This window comes from Anopheles maculipalpis, chromosome 2RL, assembly GCF_943734695.1.
Source record: "Anopheles maculipalpis chromosome 2RL, idAnoMacuDA_375_x, whole genome shotgun sequence".
Taxonomy (NCBI): Eukaryota; Metazoa; Arthropoda; class Insecta; order Diptera; family Culicidae; genus Anopheles; species Anopheles maculipalpis.
This window is the reverse complement of record NC_064871.1, coordinates 40,152,963-40,169,675: the sequence shown is the minus strand read 5'-3', so window position 1 is coordinate 40,169,675 and position 16,713 is coordinate 40,152,963. Positions and strand designations below refer to the sequence as shown.

General features: G+C 42.3%; 5 protein-coding genes across 8 annotated transcripts in view; 3 read left to right on the top strand and 2 right to left on the bottom strand.

Moving 5' to 3' along the window:
- LOC126557269 (ATP-dependent Clp protease ATP-binding subunit clpX-like, mitochondrial) overlaps positions 1–16,713 on the bottom strand; it is a 399,590-nt gene that overhangs the window by 7,382 nt on the left and 375,495 nt on the right. For 3 of the 4 annotated variants that reach the window (XM_050212980.1, XM_050212981.1, XM_050212979.1), the window contains exon 2: positions 5,794–5,885. In XM_050212980.1, coding sequence (XP_050068937.1) covers positions 5,794–5,866 — 73 coding nt within the window. In that variant the 5' untranslated portion in view covers positions 5,867–5,885. Of the gene's footprint in view, positions 1–5,793; positions 5,891–16,713 lie in introns of all 4 variants that reach the window. The other variant, XM_050212978.1, reaches the window with a different exon arrangement.
- LOC126558330 (actin-related protein 1) overlaps positions 1–16,713 on the top strand; it is a 309,926-nt gene that overhangs the window by 84,072 nt on the left and 209,141 nt on the right. The gene's annotated exons all lie outside the window — the stretch shown is intronic.
- The window catches only part of LOC126557178 (uncharacterized), a 422,959-nt gene that overhangs the window by 244,466 nt on the left and 161,780 nt on the right, over positions 1–16,713 (top strand). The window lies entirely within an intron of this gene.
- Positions 1–16,713, bottom strand: part of LOC126558300 (ras-related GTP-binding protein A) — a 284,579-nt gene that overhangs the window by 176,735 nt on the left and 91,131 nt on the right. The gene's annotated exons all lie outside the window — the stretch shown is intronic.
- LOC126559153 (uncharacterized) lies at positions 13,516–14,875 on the top strand. Its single transcript, XM_050215268.1, has 3 exons — positions 13,516–14,294; positions 14,364–14,565; positions 14,639–14,875. The coding sequence occupies exons 1-3, from the start codon at positions 13,516–13,518 to the stop codon at positions 14,873–14,875; spliced, it is 1,218 nt and encodes a 405-aa protein (XP_050071225.1).

Below are 16,713 nucleotides of genomic sequence, written 5' to 3'. Positions count from 1 at the left end.
CATTACCAAAAAAAAAAAAAACAAACTGCTTACAGTGCATCATACTTTTCTTCCATCCGACACAGAGTCCTGGCCACGAACCGCATTGCAAGAGTGGCCTTTATTTTATTGCATTGAAGGTGTGCACGTGCGTGTACACTGGCCCTCCCCCGACCGGGCCTGCTGCTACATTTCGCCATGCGTTTGAGCGTGCATACGTGCGCGGCATTATTGGCGGCGATTGCGCTGCCAGTCAGCTTGACCTCGGCATTGCCAGCTGCATGATAAAAATAAAACAGCAAATGAAACCTGATGGTAAAGGTAATCAAAACAAAGCGTTTATTCCACCAAACAAACCATTGCGCGAACGACGGCGATCTTTCGGCTGACAGCAGTAGCAATATAGCGATGCAATAGAAATGGAGGCAAGCAATCGAACGAACCTGAAACAAAGAGAGTGCAGGAAAGCGAAATGTCGCAAGACTGACATGATGCGATTGGAAAACGTGTGCGTTTTCGTACCACGGTAACCGATCGTGACACACGATCGCGTGATTTGCAAGCGAAACTTCATATTGGCGTGGGGTAGCTACACGATGTGAACTATGAGTACGATCTACCCCAGTTTTTGAGAGCGTGTCTGGCACGGTACGGTCAGACTTATTAAATTGCACACGATGTCGAAGGTCAGCCCGATCATGAGTGGGCGTTCGTAGGCGCATTGTAGTAGTTAATAGAAGACTGCGTCAGAGACAATATCGCAACATAAAACAAAGCGTAGCTGATATGAGACGAACCCCCTTCTTAATGTTTTGAGACTTCCTACCAGCGACTTGGACGTCATAAAAATAGCTGATATGTTGTTCAACTTCCACGCTTGAAAATACGAAACACAATACAGATAAAGTTGATTGATGATATGCAATCAGTTGACAATATTATTGTTCCTCATGACACCTATTATTGTGTGCAAATAACATCCCCCAACGCACATAAAAAAGTGCTACATTAAGAGCACGTTGTCGAAGCCAAAAGCAAAAAAAAGCTAATGTTGTCAAAGATGCAAAAAATCACATCAATTAACGATAAAACGCGATCTCGCGAATCTGAATCGTCTTGTGCACAAACACCCAGGCACACATACCACTGGTTAGTTCGATGTTTAACTAACAAACGAAGACAGTCGAAGAAGTAGAAAAAAAGACTATTTTGTTGTATGATTAATACTCAGTTTACACAGCGTTTGTGCACTTACTCATCCTACTTCCTGTGTACTGATCAGCTATCGAACGATCCCCTCATATCGTCGACTCGGATGAAATGAAAATGACCTTGGAAGTAAAATATTTATACACCCGTCTATGCTCATTATTGACCTCCACTTTTTGCAAAAAAAAATAACTCACTGAATGTGTGTGTGTGTTTGTGCGCGTATGTTGAGCTGCTCTAAAGGGGTGTTTTCTTCCATCACGTTGCACCATTTGCGTACGTAAGGTTCACATTCTTTATAGCTCCACGAGACAAACCACTTTAACTGCTCAACACAGCCGCTACTACTCACACAACTACGCCCCAGACAGTTGTGGGCTGATGATTGAGCTTGATAAAGTCCTATAAGAACGAAGCCAAGTGATAAACAACGCAAACGTACAGCAGAGTGGCTTCGTTCCATGCGACGCCGCTGTGATCATAGATTTCGCGTCCTATGACGTGAACAAAGTAAGGTAAACAACATTGCAAAAAAAAAAAAAAACAAGACACAAACCATCCAACAACATCATCCCCAGTTCCCTCCCCGTTCGTTGGACTCTGTTCTCGTGCATACTAATATTAGTTCGACACGACAGTCAGCGTTTGTTGGGTGTATGTTTAAAAGCACACAAGACAAGCCACGTATCTGCAAATTTCACGCAGTGGTGGTAGTGTTTTGCTGTGCAACAGAATCGTTTCTGCCCACCCTTATGGATGAAGCATAAGATCAGCTGATGCATAGCGATTCAATTTCCTACTCAATCAATGAATGATTAGCAAGCTCCAAGCAACAGAAGGTCAAGAAAGCGTTTTCAAGTTGAGTTTTGCGATTTCGTTTTCGGTCAGGCAAAAATAGAACCACGTCATGATAAGGTGGCCCATGGTGTTGGGGTGCGCTTATCAAACGTTCATGGTCACTCTTAGCTGAGCATCAGAATGTCGCTGGCATAGACTGAGCAAGGAAGCACGCCCAGACTTCATGTGTAAAGGTTTCTTAAATAGTATGCAAAATATTCGCATCTAATAGACAGATCACATCACACTCCTTAACGTAAGCAGCGTGACAAATGGCCAACCAAACTCTAAAACCAGCTGCATGCCGTTGGCTTTTCGCCGAAACCAAACCTGTCCATCCAATGCCTATGCCTTCTCGCTGGTTTTACCCATCGCTTGCACGTTCTGCTTCACGTGCCTTAACAGAATTCGGCGCCAGCATCCAAACAAATCACCATACCGATCGACGATCGAGCGGAACATGGTTCATGGTTTGCTTCCGATCAATCGCAACAACCGCAGCAGGTTGGCGACACAATAGAACTACCTTGACCATGAGACTCAGATGCTTCTGTACGGGAAGCAAGAAACGGAACGTTGTGAGGATGGGAAGTTTTGGAGAATCAATAAACCCATCAGACGTCGTCCGAATGCCGAGAGTCTGTCGCTCTATGTGCACGATCGCTGACGTAAATAAAGAGAGTTACTCAACAATAAGTTAAGCAGAAGGTAAAATATTTGATATCACCTGTTCTGTCAAGAAAATGGAACAAATAACCGTCATATCAAATGAAATTTGGATGTTTGGTTTCAATTTATTCCATGATCTTACAATTCCAACGTGGATAACTTAATCTCACGCGCGGTACACGTGCTTTGGCACAAATATTACTTAACAACTCCGTTATCCGAAAAGTTTGTGAAAAATATAATCGTAAGACGAGGTTATTATATCCATTCGACTGACTTGCCGTGCCCAAGAAAAACGTCATCCACAACTCACTAAAACGCCATTAACGCATTGCAACATGATTCTTTTCTTCGGTGGCATCCTTCCTTGCACGCAACGGGATGACCATCCTCTCAATGTACAAACCCGCAGGAAAACAACAGAACAATCAAGGCTCCAACACTGCAAGGGTGCAACGATGACGACGTCGTCTCGTTGAATCGTGTCACGGACACGCACAAAACTGGGTCGATCCCAGGAACGTCCAGGCCCAACGCCCTTACGCCTCCCTCAACCATCTGCACAGCGCACCTTCTCTCCACTCTTCCACACCTTCCTCATGTTCTGCAACTTGTGGCCAAAAGGGAAAAGAAGAAGAAAAAACACGTTTCTCATCGGACAGCCTCCTTTTCGACACCCGAGACACAAGTCCTTTCTGACACGTCTGCCTGTATAATGATGCCATTAAAAATGCGTATTAACCGCTGATTGCTTCAAGTACCCTTTATGGCGTGTGTATTGATTCATTCGGGTGATTCTATGCACAATTAATGTCTGCAACTGTACTCGCCACGGACAGATAAATGTGTACTTTGATTTGATATACGAGATGCAGCTTGTCGAATGAAAATGATTTGTGGACTTTTGTGTAATGTGCGTGTCGTAAGCAGCATGAGCAGAGCAGAGCGTCAAAACACGACCACAAAAAAAAATTGCCTCCAAAAAAGGGGGAAAGATAAACAAATGTTCCACCAAAACAATTCCGTCCTTGATTGCAACGGGAATCGTTCGATGTAACGTCATGCCGTTATCAGCATGATAAGGAGCCCTTTTTTTTATCGCCCAGCACTGAAACGACTGTCGGCTGAAAACACTTTGACAGTTTTGTGGTGTTGGGAAAATTTCACCATTTTATCGCTTCTTTACTTTTAATTCCAAATGTGGAAGAAGACAGAGAAAAACAATATCATTCACATTGAGGGACAATTATATCACACTAACCTTACAAAAAAACAGTAAATAAAACACCAGAAAATCCGTTCAATGTCGATTACAAAGATCTAACGCGTTACCAAATCGCTTGCGGCTCGTTGTCAAGTTCACGCCCGATACACGAGCTGTGTCCACCAAGCGAAACGTTTCGATCGCTCCGGGGTCAGGAGAAAAGGGTCGACTTTTAATTGCACACTATCTACGTCCGCCGGAAGGTCACAGATGTGTAATCTGTGCCTTGTGCCATCTAGTGACAGAATGGGTTTTATTTCGAGTTGAGTTTTTCAAACATTTCTTCGATTGTCTTTTTCCTATCTCGCACGATCTCACGTAGTTTACCCCTTTTACACAATGGCCTTACTGGTTTGGCGGTCAAAAATGGTCGCTACTAAAGCCGATCCGTTGCTGGTAGGCAACTAGCTAATCCTATTATGTACCATTTTATGGCACACTGCTTTTCTTACTATCATAAAGCCACGGGCTGAGTGATCTTTCTGGTAAGGAACGTATCTCTCTTGATGCGATCGTATAATAAGGAAGTCCTCGACCTTCAACGCGCGCAGAAACAACTATCAATCGCATCGGTGACCAAGTTTTACAAATTTGGGGAGCAAAAAAAGTCTCATCATGATCCATCCGACGCTAGGAAAGGTGAATACCACACAATCGTTGAAAGGTGGTATGATATCAGTCGGAAAACTATACACAACACAGTTGTTGAGCGAAAAAATCTCAGTGGAACCCATTTTTGTGAGTGCTTTTCGTGCCATTCTTCACAATACATTCCTGCAAAGTGTATAATTCAAGGTCAGAGAATAAATAATTTCCATGATACCGTTTCGCCAACCAGCCGATAATTACAATAATGCAAACTGAAGTGACGCCAACAGTAATTAGCATCCCTCACACACAGTTGGTCGTTAAAACAGTTGTTGAAGAACGTTTCACAGGAAGGTAAACAACATAAAATAAAATAATTGATTCGTTAACCATGTCCCGAATGAGACGCCGATCGGCCATCGGTGTGGCCACTAGCACAGGAGCCAGCTTGAATGGTTGTGCTCACCTTTATCCTTTCTCCAAAAGTCAAGCATAAAACACATATCACCTCACCGGTTTACCTTACATCCGGAACCAGCTCGAGCAGAATGGATCGTCGAGAGGATTCTGGTTTTTTTTCTCGGACCACGTAAAACTTTATTTTTTCCAAAAAAAAATTGTTTGCGTACAACACGATCCGGTGCGTATCTTTAGCAGCTCACGCAAGCATTTTCCACAGAATGCACGGTACTGTATGGCTTTATTATGAAGGTGGTTTGGTTCATTCATGTGGAACTGAATGTTTAAGCCATTCATACTCTTTTCCCATCGATATTGATTGTCGCACAGTATGTGTCTCTCCATAATTCGAGCAATGGTTGAACGATTGTGATCAACAGAATCGGTTAAAGAATGAGAAACAGTTTGCAATCGAAAGGTTTGCTCTGTTGGAGTTTAACTTCAACCACAAGCGAACGGCCACGGTTGTGGTCGTTCGTCCTTTCAAATCGCTCATACTATGGAGTTGCGATGGAATGTTCAAGGTTATCAGGAGTTTACAATACCCTTCTGTGTGTCTGAGCATGTGCAAAAAGACGTAAACCACTTCTTATAGTTCTTGTGAAAGTTTCTACTTTTGGGCAGCACAGGAAGGTCAGTATTCCGGAGCGAACTCTGCCACAAACTACATTGGAGCTTTCTCAAATCGTGTTTTTTTTTTTGTAATGAGAAAAAATAAGAAACTAAACCGTACACTAAATACTGAGCTTACGATAAGCAATTTCTAAAACACTTTTTTCCGTACTCACCAGTGCGTATGTTTGATTGTCTCGGATAAATCCCCAACCGGCTGATGGTGATGCTGCTGCGCACGCTACGCATCTCGAACACGTAACACGAGCTTCGAGGAAGATATCTGGGTGTAGATCACCTACCAAACCCCGCTGCAGATGGTGTTCGAATCGGTTCCGGTTTCCCAAAGGCTGTAGTAATCCGATTTCCTGCACCTGCCCCCTTCGCACCGTCCACCGTGTGTGCTTGAATTTTTAATTTCCAACTATCTCACGCACTGGGCCACGGTCAACCGGCTTCGTCTTCCTCGATACGCTGTCACGGGTTTTCACAATTAATTTTCGATGGAAAGAACAATTTTAAACTGAGTTTACCACTTTAGTGTAAATTTGTAACCACTGGCACATAGGGGGGAAAAAATAACCGTATACGTGTCTGTTACTAATTATTCGAATAGACAAAAATATTATTCACTGATGTTCGTTTATGTGAAGTGAAGCAAAATGCACAACATGATGAAATAAAGACGCACTTCCTAGACACTCTATTCACAGTGTAATTTTGGTTACCTCTTAGCCCACGACTACTAACTGTAACTACGCTATGACCAACGATCATCAACGGCACGATATAAACAAAAATCAGAAAACAAAAACTGATAACCCATTTTTATTGCCCCTGTTCGCTCGCTACTGGACGCTAGATGCAAAAGAGAATGTATTGCCGGCACCGGGAATAGAAAACCACGGAAAAGCGCTATAAAAGGAGTGAACACAATCTACCGCTGGCGAAAATGGATTAATTCCCACATTCAAATGCCTCCCACCGTCCACGGTGCGCAAGCGAGCATCCAATCATCAAGCGAAGATAGGTTCGGAAAAGTGGGCACAACCAAAACACGCCCAGGAAGATCCCATCACTTTCACTGCCTGGCTGGCGCTCTAACATATGATCGGAAGCGATTGAGAGCACAAGAAAAAGTGCCGATAAAGAAGTAGTCTCGATTTTTGAATAGCAAGCAGCAGCATCACGATCATTGCATCACCTCCAATCACAGCTTCTACTATCTTCCATGAGGAGGTAACTTTGAGATGAAGAACAATAGCCTGTACTGTTTGATGCAACGTAGAAAGGGAAAGCATCGCTTCTTCGTCTGGTGAATAATTACAACGATATTACTATGTTTTTCTACTGTATCACTAACAGTACCACAACTTTGGATTATTTTTTTTTTTGGGCTCCTCGTTTGTTCGCGAAGGAAATTGAACTCGTTTGATCGCTTTTGATCAAACAATTTACGAAAGGCAATCAGCGGTGTAACTAGTTTGAGTTCTTTGTCGTGCTCATGATGGTGGGTTTTTTTTTGCATTCGGGATTGATTACACTCATCGATCAAAACATGATTAATCGGGAAAAGAGCACGATACGATGCATTTTTTCTCACAACGGAAGGTTATATTATTTAAACGCCCAACGTTTTCTACGTTATACATAAACAGGTCTTGCCAGGCGTTTCTTTGTACTGCCTTGCAAAAATTGTGTGTTGTGGTTTAAGACAATTATTCGATTTTGTTGTTTTCCTTTTCACTATACCTTGATTTTGCACAAACGTCGTTTACACGCACTAACCTACACCTAAAGCGCTTTAAAAACCACTCCACGCGACTTATATACCGAGCACGAACCTACACCGGCGACGGTAAGATCGCGTTTGAACTGCAGCTCGGGCAGAGCAGCAAACAGTCAGCGAACGAACCGTCAAACCCCACCAAAGCGCGTAATCAACCCTCGGCTCAACAATCTGCCCGGCTTGCGGGTTGCTACTACTCACACACGTGCACCGTGAGCGATCGGCGCCGGTGCATACATAGCAAAAGTTGGGTCGATCGATCGAGTGATCTATCTAGGGTGGGAAAAATTAATATATACCAAACCCAAACAAAAGTCACCGGCAGACAATGTTTTTTGGTGGTCCTCGCCACAGGACCATAAATCGACCATGCTGTGGAGGTTTACCATTGCCAATTTACATAATTTCTCACAAAACGGAAGTGTGATTTATCCGAGTCAGAGAACGATACGATCGATAGGAGAAGAAAATGTGCTCAATGTCACATTAATGAATGCCCGCCAGGCTTTGCTGATTTTATTCGTCGCGAAACGTTCTTGTCCACCTTGACGCGTACGGACAGCATCGGAGAAGAGAAGGTTTTCCACAGCACAGTGCAAAAACAGGTGAGGATCGTTAAAAGAGAAGTACGTGCGCATTTTTGTCCCAATACAACCCTGACCATCCCGGAGCAGTGAAACCTTGAACCAATTCGGTTTAGATCTATTTATTGAGGTGGATATCATGCGAAACCTTTTCTGCCTCATTGTAGCTTAGCATATGATTAAAATAATGTGTTCCATTCATTTAGTTACACATTAGTTTCCATCAGTCTACCCTTTATATATCACAACACCATATCAGCTGATTGTAACCTGTTTGATAACCGACGACACATGACGGAAGCTAAGCTAATCGACAAATATTCTTCCGTGCCCAACGAGTTAATTATGCCCAAAAATGCAGAGTCAGCGGTACCACTCTTAATGTTCCTCTTTACACGAGCAAAACAAAACCAACAGAAAAAAAACGCCGGTTTATAGCTCATCCCACAATGTGCCGGAGCTGCCCTCCAATGACGCTCAGACGAGAGCAAGAAAACCTTGAATTTTTTTTGAAAATCTTACCGATATTGAGGTAGCTCTATTCTCAATCGTTCCTATGCTGTTGTGTTTGGAATTAAGTGTGTTTCTAGCCGTGGTGTTGTAGGTTTTCTTGCAAATAATTTACCAAACACTGATTGCACGTGTCTGTGCGCTTGAACCGGTTTCGTGCCCACTTTTGTTCTAAGGCAAACCACCACCGCGAAAAGCACGAGCCCACAGCGCAGACGTGCCACTTATGTTCTGTTGAAGGTGTTCAACAAACCGATCATTGCCACGCCGGAATTTTGCACGCGGTGATATTTATACACCGACGACCGACAAAGGTGATTCTTTAGATCATTTCTTATTTAGAAACCCAATGACGGCAGTAATGTTGAGCAAAATACTGGTTGTTGAGAGGCATAGGGCATAAGATGACTCCGAAACTGCCCAGTAAGGTGTCCGGATAAAACTGTTGAAGGTGGCTTACTGCTCCATATACACGTAGAAACAAAAAAAACAATGTACTCTACACCTAATTGTGCTTTACACAAATTCTAGATAAAAAACATCATTTCTTTCGTGTCCCATTTACCAGGGACAGATCTATAGCCTTGTTATCGAGACAAAATCCCATTTGTAAAAAAAAATTATGCCATATTTGTCGTAAATCCCGTTCCCGGTATGGAATTCAGCATCTTCAGCTGTTTGTTTACATTTTTATCCGCAACATGCGCAATTCCCTCAAAGGACAGTATTAGCGTTTTCTCGTCAAGCTGCTGTGAGTGTTCCCTTTGCCTAGCATATGGTGGCAAGGTAAGGTGAGTTTGTTTTGTTCATCATCTCACCAGGGACAAAGAGCGCAAAGTACATCATTACGAAACAGGACAGTGTTTACATTTTCAAATGCGTCTCAAAAAAGGTTCTTAAAAAATATATGCCAGTAAATCTTATATGTTAAATCAGAACCCTGATACAGCATACATGCCCTTCATTCGAAAAAGCAGCTGTGCACTTCCAGTAAAGAACTCTGGATTCCGGCGCTGAACAGCAGGAGAGAGAACGCGCAATTTCACCACTTGTTATGAAATCATTCCCACCCTAGCCAGTGTCGGATGGGACACTTTTCGTAGTGGAAACGATTGGGGGTGGCGACGGGCGCGTGTTCAAAACGTCAGACAGTTTTAGAAAAGCAAATCCAAAGCAAAATAAATACAGCCATGCACATCACATCAGGCTGGTGTGGAGTTCTCCGCCAGCGCGCTGCTACGAAGAGAAAGAAAACGGTTTGTCAGAATGAACGAATAAACTGCGACGCATTAAAACATATCAACGGATCGCAGAACTGGTTTGCGAGAACGTCCAGCGGACCAGAACTGCACTATTTAACCAATGGTGGACTTCATGTTTCGACTCTGTCCTCTTTGTTCGTTCTTATGCGATACCTTGGTGCTTTGCTTATGCTTGTGTTGCATAAATGTTCGCAAATCCGTATGCTCGAGCGGGATAATTTGGGACTTTTGGTAGTTACTATCTTCACTGTACATAAATAGATGGAGAACTTTATCTTCACACAGCTATTTCGTTGTTCCGAATGATCGTTATTTGCACTTTTTCACGCACGAAAACCCTACTCCCGCTGCTGGCCTATTACCGATCCGATTCCCGATACACCGTCACTTAATGCCGCACACAAACACACCGTGCACGAAACAAGCTGAAGGGAATTGCTAGCAAGCACCACAATGACCAATTACTTTACAGAAAAGAAACATCCGGAGCACATCAGCGAGTGGTGCAAGATGTGGTACGTTGCTGCCTTCCGCTCACTTTCTGCTCTGCAATATTATTACCGTGTGCGTAATTTGTTCTTCTTCGGTTTCCTTCCTTTTCACGATTCTAGAGAAGAAAAAAAACCAACAACAAACCAACTGTCAGCTAGACAGCTTCGTTCCTATCCGCTCCGTATGCGGCTTCCGATTCAACGGGGCTGTCAAAAAGTCAACCGTCATGAGGCCATCACTAGCACGAAAGGAGCAAGTAAATATATTTCGTATATTTCGTATATCATCGTAAATTGGCAGTAATTTAAGTGCTATTTCTTATTTCAATGTTATACTCCTTTTTTTAATTTTTAAATCACTAATTTATGTAGAGTTTTTTTTAATGGCATATCTATTCCACCGAAGTAAGTATTATTCAAGATTGGTAACGTGAATCAGAATTATAAAATCATGAGGTAGTGTTTTTGTATTTTTATGTATTAATCTACATAATATTTTAGGATATTTCTCTTAAATTTATAAAAACATAAACATAAAACGTACCATATGAATTTCCACAGTGCAACGAACTTACAAGCCAACTTGTGCGGGAGCAAACACTTGCAAGTTTATTGGACGCAGCTTTGTATACAACATTTCATACGGACTCCATATTTTCCAGCCACACAATAATTTTGAACTGCTTCGCCTTGATTTCTCGACACGTGCCATATTTCGATTGAAATTTGAAATTTTATTTGTTCTTTTATAATTCTCATGTTTAAATATAAAAATATATTCATGCTAAGTTATGTGGTTTAAATCACAAATATTCATAATTTTATTTCAGATTCGCGCTAATTCCAACAGATCTTGTGGATTGCATTATGTTGTCCGTCCTCAAACGCCCAACCAAAATATATTCTATTCTATTTCGAAAAAAATACATGTACACTGGCAAAGTATTTATTTACTTTACCTCAGCAATGAATAAATTCAGTGGCTCTTGGTGTGTATTTGGTAGAATTTGGTATGTGCATAGAATTTGGGAAGCAAAGCAAGTACGACACGGTGCCTCAACATGATTGCAGACAGACCTCTTCGAACGATGACGAATTTCGGAGCAAACTGCCACACCGTTTGGGCTTACTTAATTATATTCTTCGGCCAGCTCCGTTATGCAGCTCACGCCTTTTAAACCACTGGTTTCGTTCCGAATCGATTCCATTTCACGAGCGCGGATTTGCTATATTTTATCACAGTGTCTCATCGACCACGGTCGGAATATCCGTTAGCCCGTTTTTGTTTGGCTCGCTAGCCACTGTGCCAACTGTGCCAACTTGCCTCCCCCTCCGTACCAGAAACCATACGCGGAAGGAATTGTGTCACGTTGATTAGTGGCACGTTCGTACGGTGCCCGTCTGGTGCCGAATGTGATTTTGAATCACCCATCAGCGCCATACCATGGGGATCATAAAATCCGCTTCCTGCGCTAGTGTTTGGCGATCAAATGCATAGGACGTGACCTTGGGTGAAAGTTATCAACCGTGAACCGCATTTGAGGTCACAATAAGCGCCACCTTGTGAGTGTGCTGTGGCAAATGTAATTATTGTTGTAGGGTTGATAATGTTACCAGGAGGGCGGTGTTATTTTCTCGTTGTACTGCTCTTGTATTAAAATAAGCCCACCATATTATGCATCTCACCTGAAGCATAAACATTGCTTTTCGCGATACAGCATGTACACGCGAAAACAAGGTTGCAAATACGCACTGTTCAGGGCGTGATCAAAATATTGATAAAAACAATTACCAGACAAGAAATTGATCGATACCACATCTTTCCATTGTTTTTTGGAGTTCCTTTTCTTCAACGAACTTCCCGCTCATTGGGGTGATTCGTTCGTTGCACTTGGTAGGCGTATTGCTGACCGAAGAAAAATCCTCTCCGGCTGTACTTTAATTGAAAGATGCACGATTGCAAGGGCAGAGGAAGAAGGTCAATGGTTGAAAATTTTCGTTTGCCTCACAGAGGCTCAGCGTCGACCGATGACCGATTCGGGTCAGGTGCGATTTATTCTCACCCATGCTTTCGGGCTGAGGTTGAGGTGAGATTTTCCCATTATGCGTGCCCATTTGTTTTGCAAGTTTATTGCACATTATTTTATTGTTCGTTTTCTTTCACTGCCTAGCACGAACCTGCTAACATTCCAGACGGGCGTGAGATGTATGGCACAAATGGCAAAATGCAGGATATTATGTGAAGGTCTACTTTTGGATTGATATAACATACTTTCTTGTCAGAATTTATTGTTTTCTTCTTTCGATACAGAAGATATAATATTTTAATAACTATTTTCTTACGACAATACAGCGTAAAGCCGTCATACTTCTTTATCTTGTCTTAACGACTCCTAAGGCCGGGCCGGGCATCGAAATGGCTTACCAGAATAATCGGGACGGTCTAAATGGGATTTGAATCACGGTCCTGCGGTTTGAAGACCGTCGTCGCTGTCGCCTACACCACCGTCCGAGGCATAGCTGTCGTGTCGAGCCGTTATACTAAAATAAATAAATAACTATTTTCATTCATACACTTGCTTTATTTTTCAAATATCTTATGAGCCGTTGAATTTTATCTAAAATTGAAGATGGACAAACAAGTTAAATTTCCAATACAACCAAAGAAAATTTCACTAACCAGAAAAACTTTTATTGTATTACAACCTTCCATGGAATTCCAGAGCTCTCAAACACCGGACATGTAAAGGATGAAGTAAAACAACGGTTAAAGTTATGAACCAACATCAAACAATAGGTTAAATTGGTACCCTTCTGATCGTAAACATCTAATTACAAGGCAGGCTTTCAAAGTTCTTTTTATTTCAACTGCACATTCTGGTGCACAATAGACGGAACAACGAGGGTAAGGAATCGTTATGCATTTTTCATATGCCCTGTCTAAGGGACCTAGTCACATGGAAAACTTTTATCTTTGGGACAAGCCCCTTTTTGATAAGTTAAGTTAAGAACTGATACATTAAGACTGCTTGTCAACCATGATAGATTGATTCTTTGTCTGGAATAAAACGCCTTGTGGTAAACGATTCGAGTGATTAAGTTTGCATATCGTATTCACTCATAGTAAATAACTTGAACCAACGTCAGACGTCCAGGATCAAACAGTTTCCCATACAGATATGGCTTGTCGACTACAGCCACTATATTTTCTTACATATTAGAATCCTCTCTAGCAAGCTTTCAGGTCAGTGTATCGGAAGAAATGGAGTGGATCAGACGGCAGCTTAACATAGTGTGGCATCTGGACGAGGGCCGTGACTATCTTTACTTTCTGCGTCCTTTTCAATTGGTGGCAGGTTATCCGATTAATTTAAGGCCCGTACTAGCGAAGTTGGTGACTATCGTTCGCCTCGCAGCGTATCTTGTATATCTTACCAGCTTGATACACAAGATTTACTACGTACTCTATCGACCAGAGGACATTAACTACGTCTCGTTCGTATCGGGAGGCATTACGGTACTGGTGGCCGTACTGCTGCTGATGATCATTTTCACCGTCCACTACGATGCGTTTCAACAGTTGGGTGACTTTTTGAATGATCGTTCCTTTGCGCAAGATCATCCACAGGCTTCCAAGATCCGGCAACGCTGGTATCGCTGGAGTAATTGCCTAATTCTCGGGCCGCAGTGCGGCATCATACTCATTCTATTGCAGACATGGTTTTCCCGGCAGCACATGAAAAAGCACACCATGCTGGTCATACGCGGAGAACCGATTGGAACCGAGTTTTCCCATTTCGCGTACGTAAGCTTTCTCTACTTTCCGACGGTTGGCTTCTTTATGGGGTGCTCGATAGTGAATGCAATTTTGGTGGGTTTTATGGGCGAAATGGAACTGTTAGCTACCTGTCTGGGGGATGTTTTCAAAACGGTTGAAAGCCAGCTTGGTGTCCAGAAAGCACAAAACAATCGGACAGCATTTTGGATCACATTGCACGATCAACTGCGCCAATGTGCAAAGCGGCACTGTGAAATATTCACGTAAATATTTGTCTGCAACTTGTTGTTGCGTTGTTGGTCATTTTATGCACCATGCCGTTCGTGTTACAGAATGCTTCCGAAATTGCAACGAATGGCCAGCTTTGTCTTTCTGCAGCATCACATCTTCTCGCTGGGACTCGTGACGGCCGGATGTTACGTGACACTGCGGGGACCGGCATTGCGTGAAAACGTAGTGCTGAGCGAATATCCGATCTCGGTCGTGGTGGAATACTTTATCTTTTGTCAGCTGGTTGAGAGATTGCAGGACATGGTAAGCATGGAGAGTATAGTTTTGTTTCGTAGATAAATTGTTTAAATTATTTACTCTTTTCTATCGCTCCAAGAATCATTATATCGCTGAAAAGCTGTACGGCACTGATTGGATGCTGGAGTTGCAGTTTTCGCGCAAGTTTCAACGTGAATATCGATCGGAGTCCCTTACTATCGGTTTGCTGATAAATCGCAGTCAACAAAGAATTAGGTTCACCTGTGGCTCTATCAACGCAGTGTCGATGGAAAAATTTACCGAGTTCATCAATTTGTCATACTCGATTGTGATGTTTTTACTAAGCATAAATTGATTTGTGAGTGTTTAATTAATCAACGGCGCATTAACATTTTGATTAATACAAGCGTGGATCAGATAGCTCGATTGATCATGACGAATGGTAGATAATCATGTGAATGGTCAAATTAGTTGTTGTTAAGGACAGTTTTGATTACTTTTATCGCTTACCGTCGGAAAAAAAGTTACAAGTGATTTTTCCGGGCTTTTGATAAAAAAATTAGCTTTACAATTCCGAGAACCGGCCAGCCAGTGGGCACTGGCTTTCATAGGCATGATTATGTACCAGTGGCTGAATAGTCAGTTCTGCGTATGTTTGAAACACGATTCGGTGGTGGTCGCTACAGCCTTAGCCACTGGATCGTGCCACATGCCCTCGTGCCCTGTCTGGGACATGTAGCACTATTTGGATGCTTAGTCTGTCCCTTTTTCTTAAGGAACTATACGGCCCTGCATTTTCCCCATTAACTTTTAACATATTTTGTACTAGAATAACCCACTGGAAAATGTTCCGTATTAAACGTTCTAAAGACATGCGATAACTTCATACAAAAATTGAAAAATGAAACACTCAGAAAGTGTTTTGCCCTCTCCAACTTCCTTTGGTCTGAAACAATGCTAGACAGGGTCATCTTTTGAAAAAAGTATGGAAGAATAGAAGAATTTTCATGATACAAAATGATAATCCCAAAAATAGAATTGAAATAAACCACATTTTAAGTGTAAAGATTCTTCTTCTTCATCATCTTGTTCGAATGGCTTACTAGATTTGCCCATACCACGTAGTTGGATAGTCAGTCCTCACTACGGGGAGACGGTTCCGGTAGGATTTAAACCACGTTCCTGCTGTTTGACGATCGGCGCCGCTATTGCCTACATCCCCGGGCCGTCCCAAATAAAGATTATATTTTTAAATAATTATTATGACCGCTAAACGCCATATCTTTAGTACATAAATCAAATCTTGGATATCCAGGGTACCTCAAATCGATCAGTCAAACCGTCCATCAAGAATAAATAAAGCAAGTGTTAGATGACATACAAGAATCGCTAAAAGTGCCACCTAGTACACACTTTTGACGACATCTTCGTAACAGGTAAATTTTTTCTTGTGTGTGAAATAAGTTAGGACTATCGTAAAGCGCATTTTTGAAGCACGCTACGCTTCATTCATTCCATTCCATTCAGAATGCGAATGCAGCAGCGTACGTGATGAGTCTGTGTACGTTTTGTTGCATTTTTTCGTCCCTTTATGTACCTTCTTCCCTCGCCAGAACGGTTCAGTTTGTGCGCATCGCATTACACACCACAGTCGGGCAGGTTTGTGGGTCAGTCGGCTACAACATGCTGACTTTTCGTAATGAACACTTTATTTTATTCCTTTCCGTACTGTTCCGTGCTTGCTGCTAGTTTGCATACACCTCCTACTTCTTCATTCCTTCCTACACATCTTTTTTGGCAATAAATCATACATAGCCGGACAGAAGACACCTTCGCCCGAAAATTGCATCGCGAATTAATCTGTATGATCCGTCAGCGGTTTTTGGTTTCGAACAGTAATTGCTTGTACTTTAAAGGGATGATCATTTACGCGAACGGTGCATACTTCGGAATTAAATTAAGAAAACAAGGCAAGAAAACAAGAACAACACGAAAAAGCAACGCCACTTAAGATGACGCGATGCACCGAAATTGGGAATCCATTTCTCACCTGATGCTTGGTAAGCAATGTCACAAATAGTAAGAAATTCGAAAATTGCTGTGACAAAATATAAACTTTGTGTTTCTTGGCCGCTCCGTCACTAAAATTACTCACCAACTTTACCACGTTTTATCATTCTCTCCCTTTTCCGT

Bases quoted from the DNA above. Each gene is read 5' to 3' on its own strand.
- LOC126559153 (XM_050215268.1), top strand. From the start codon at position 13,516: ATGGAGTGGATCAGACGGCAGCTTAACATAGTGTGGCATCTGGACGAG. The intron at 14,295-14,363 runs GTAAATATTTGT...TTCGTGTTACAG, and splicing joins CGGCACTGTGAAATATTCAC to AATGCTTCCGAAATTGCAAC. The intron at 14,566-14,638 runs GTAAGCATGGAG...TATCGCTCCAAG, and splicing joins TTGAGAGATTGCAGGACATG to AATCATTATATCGCTGAAAA.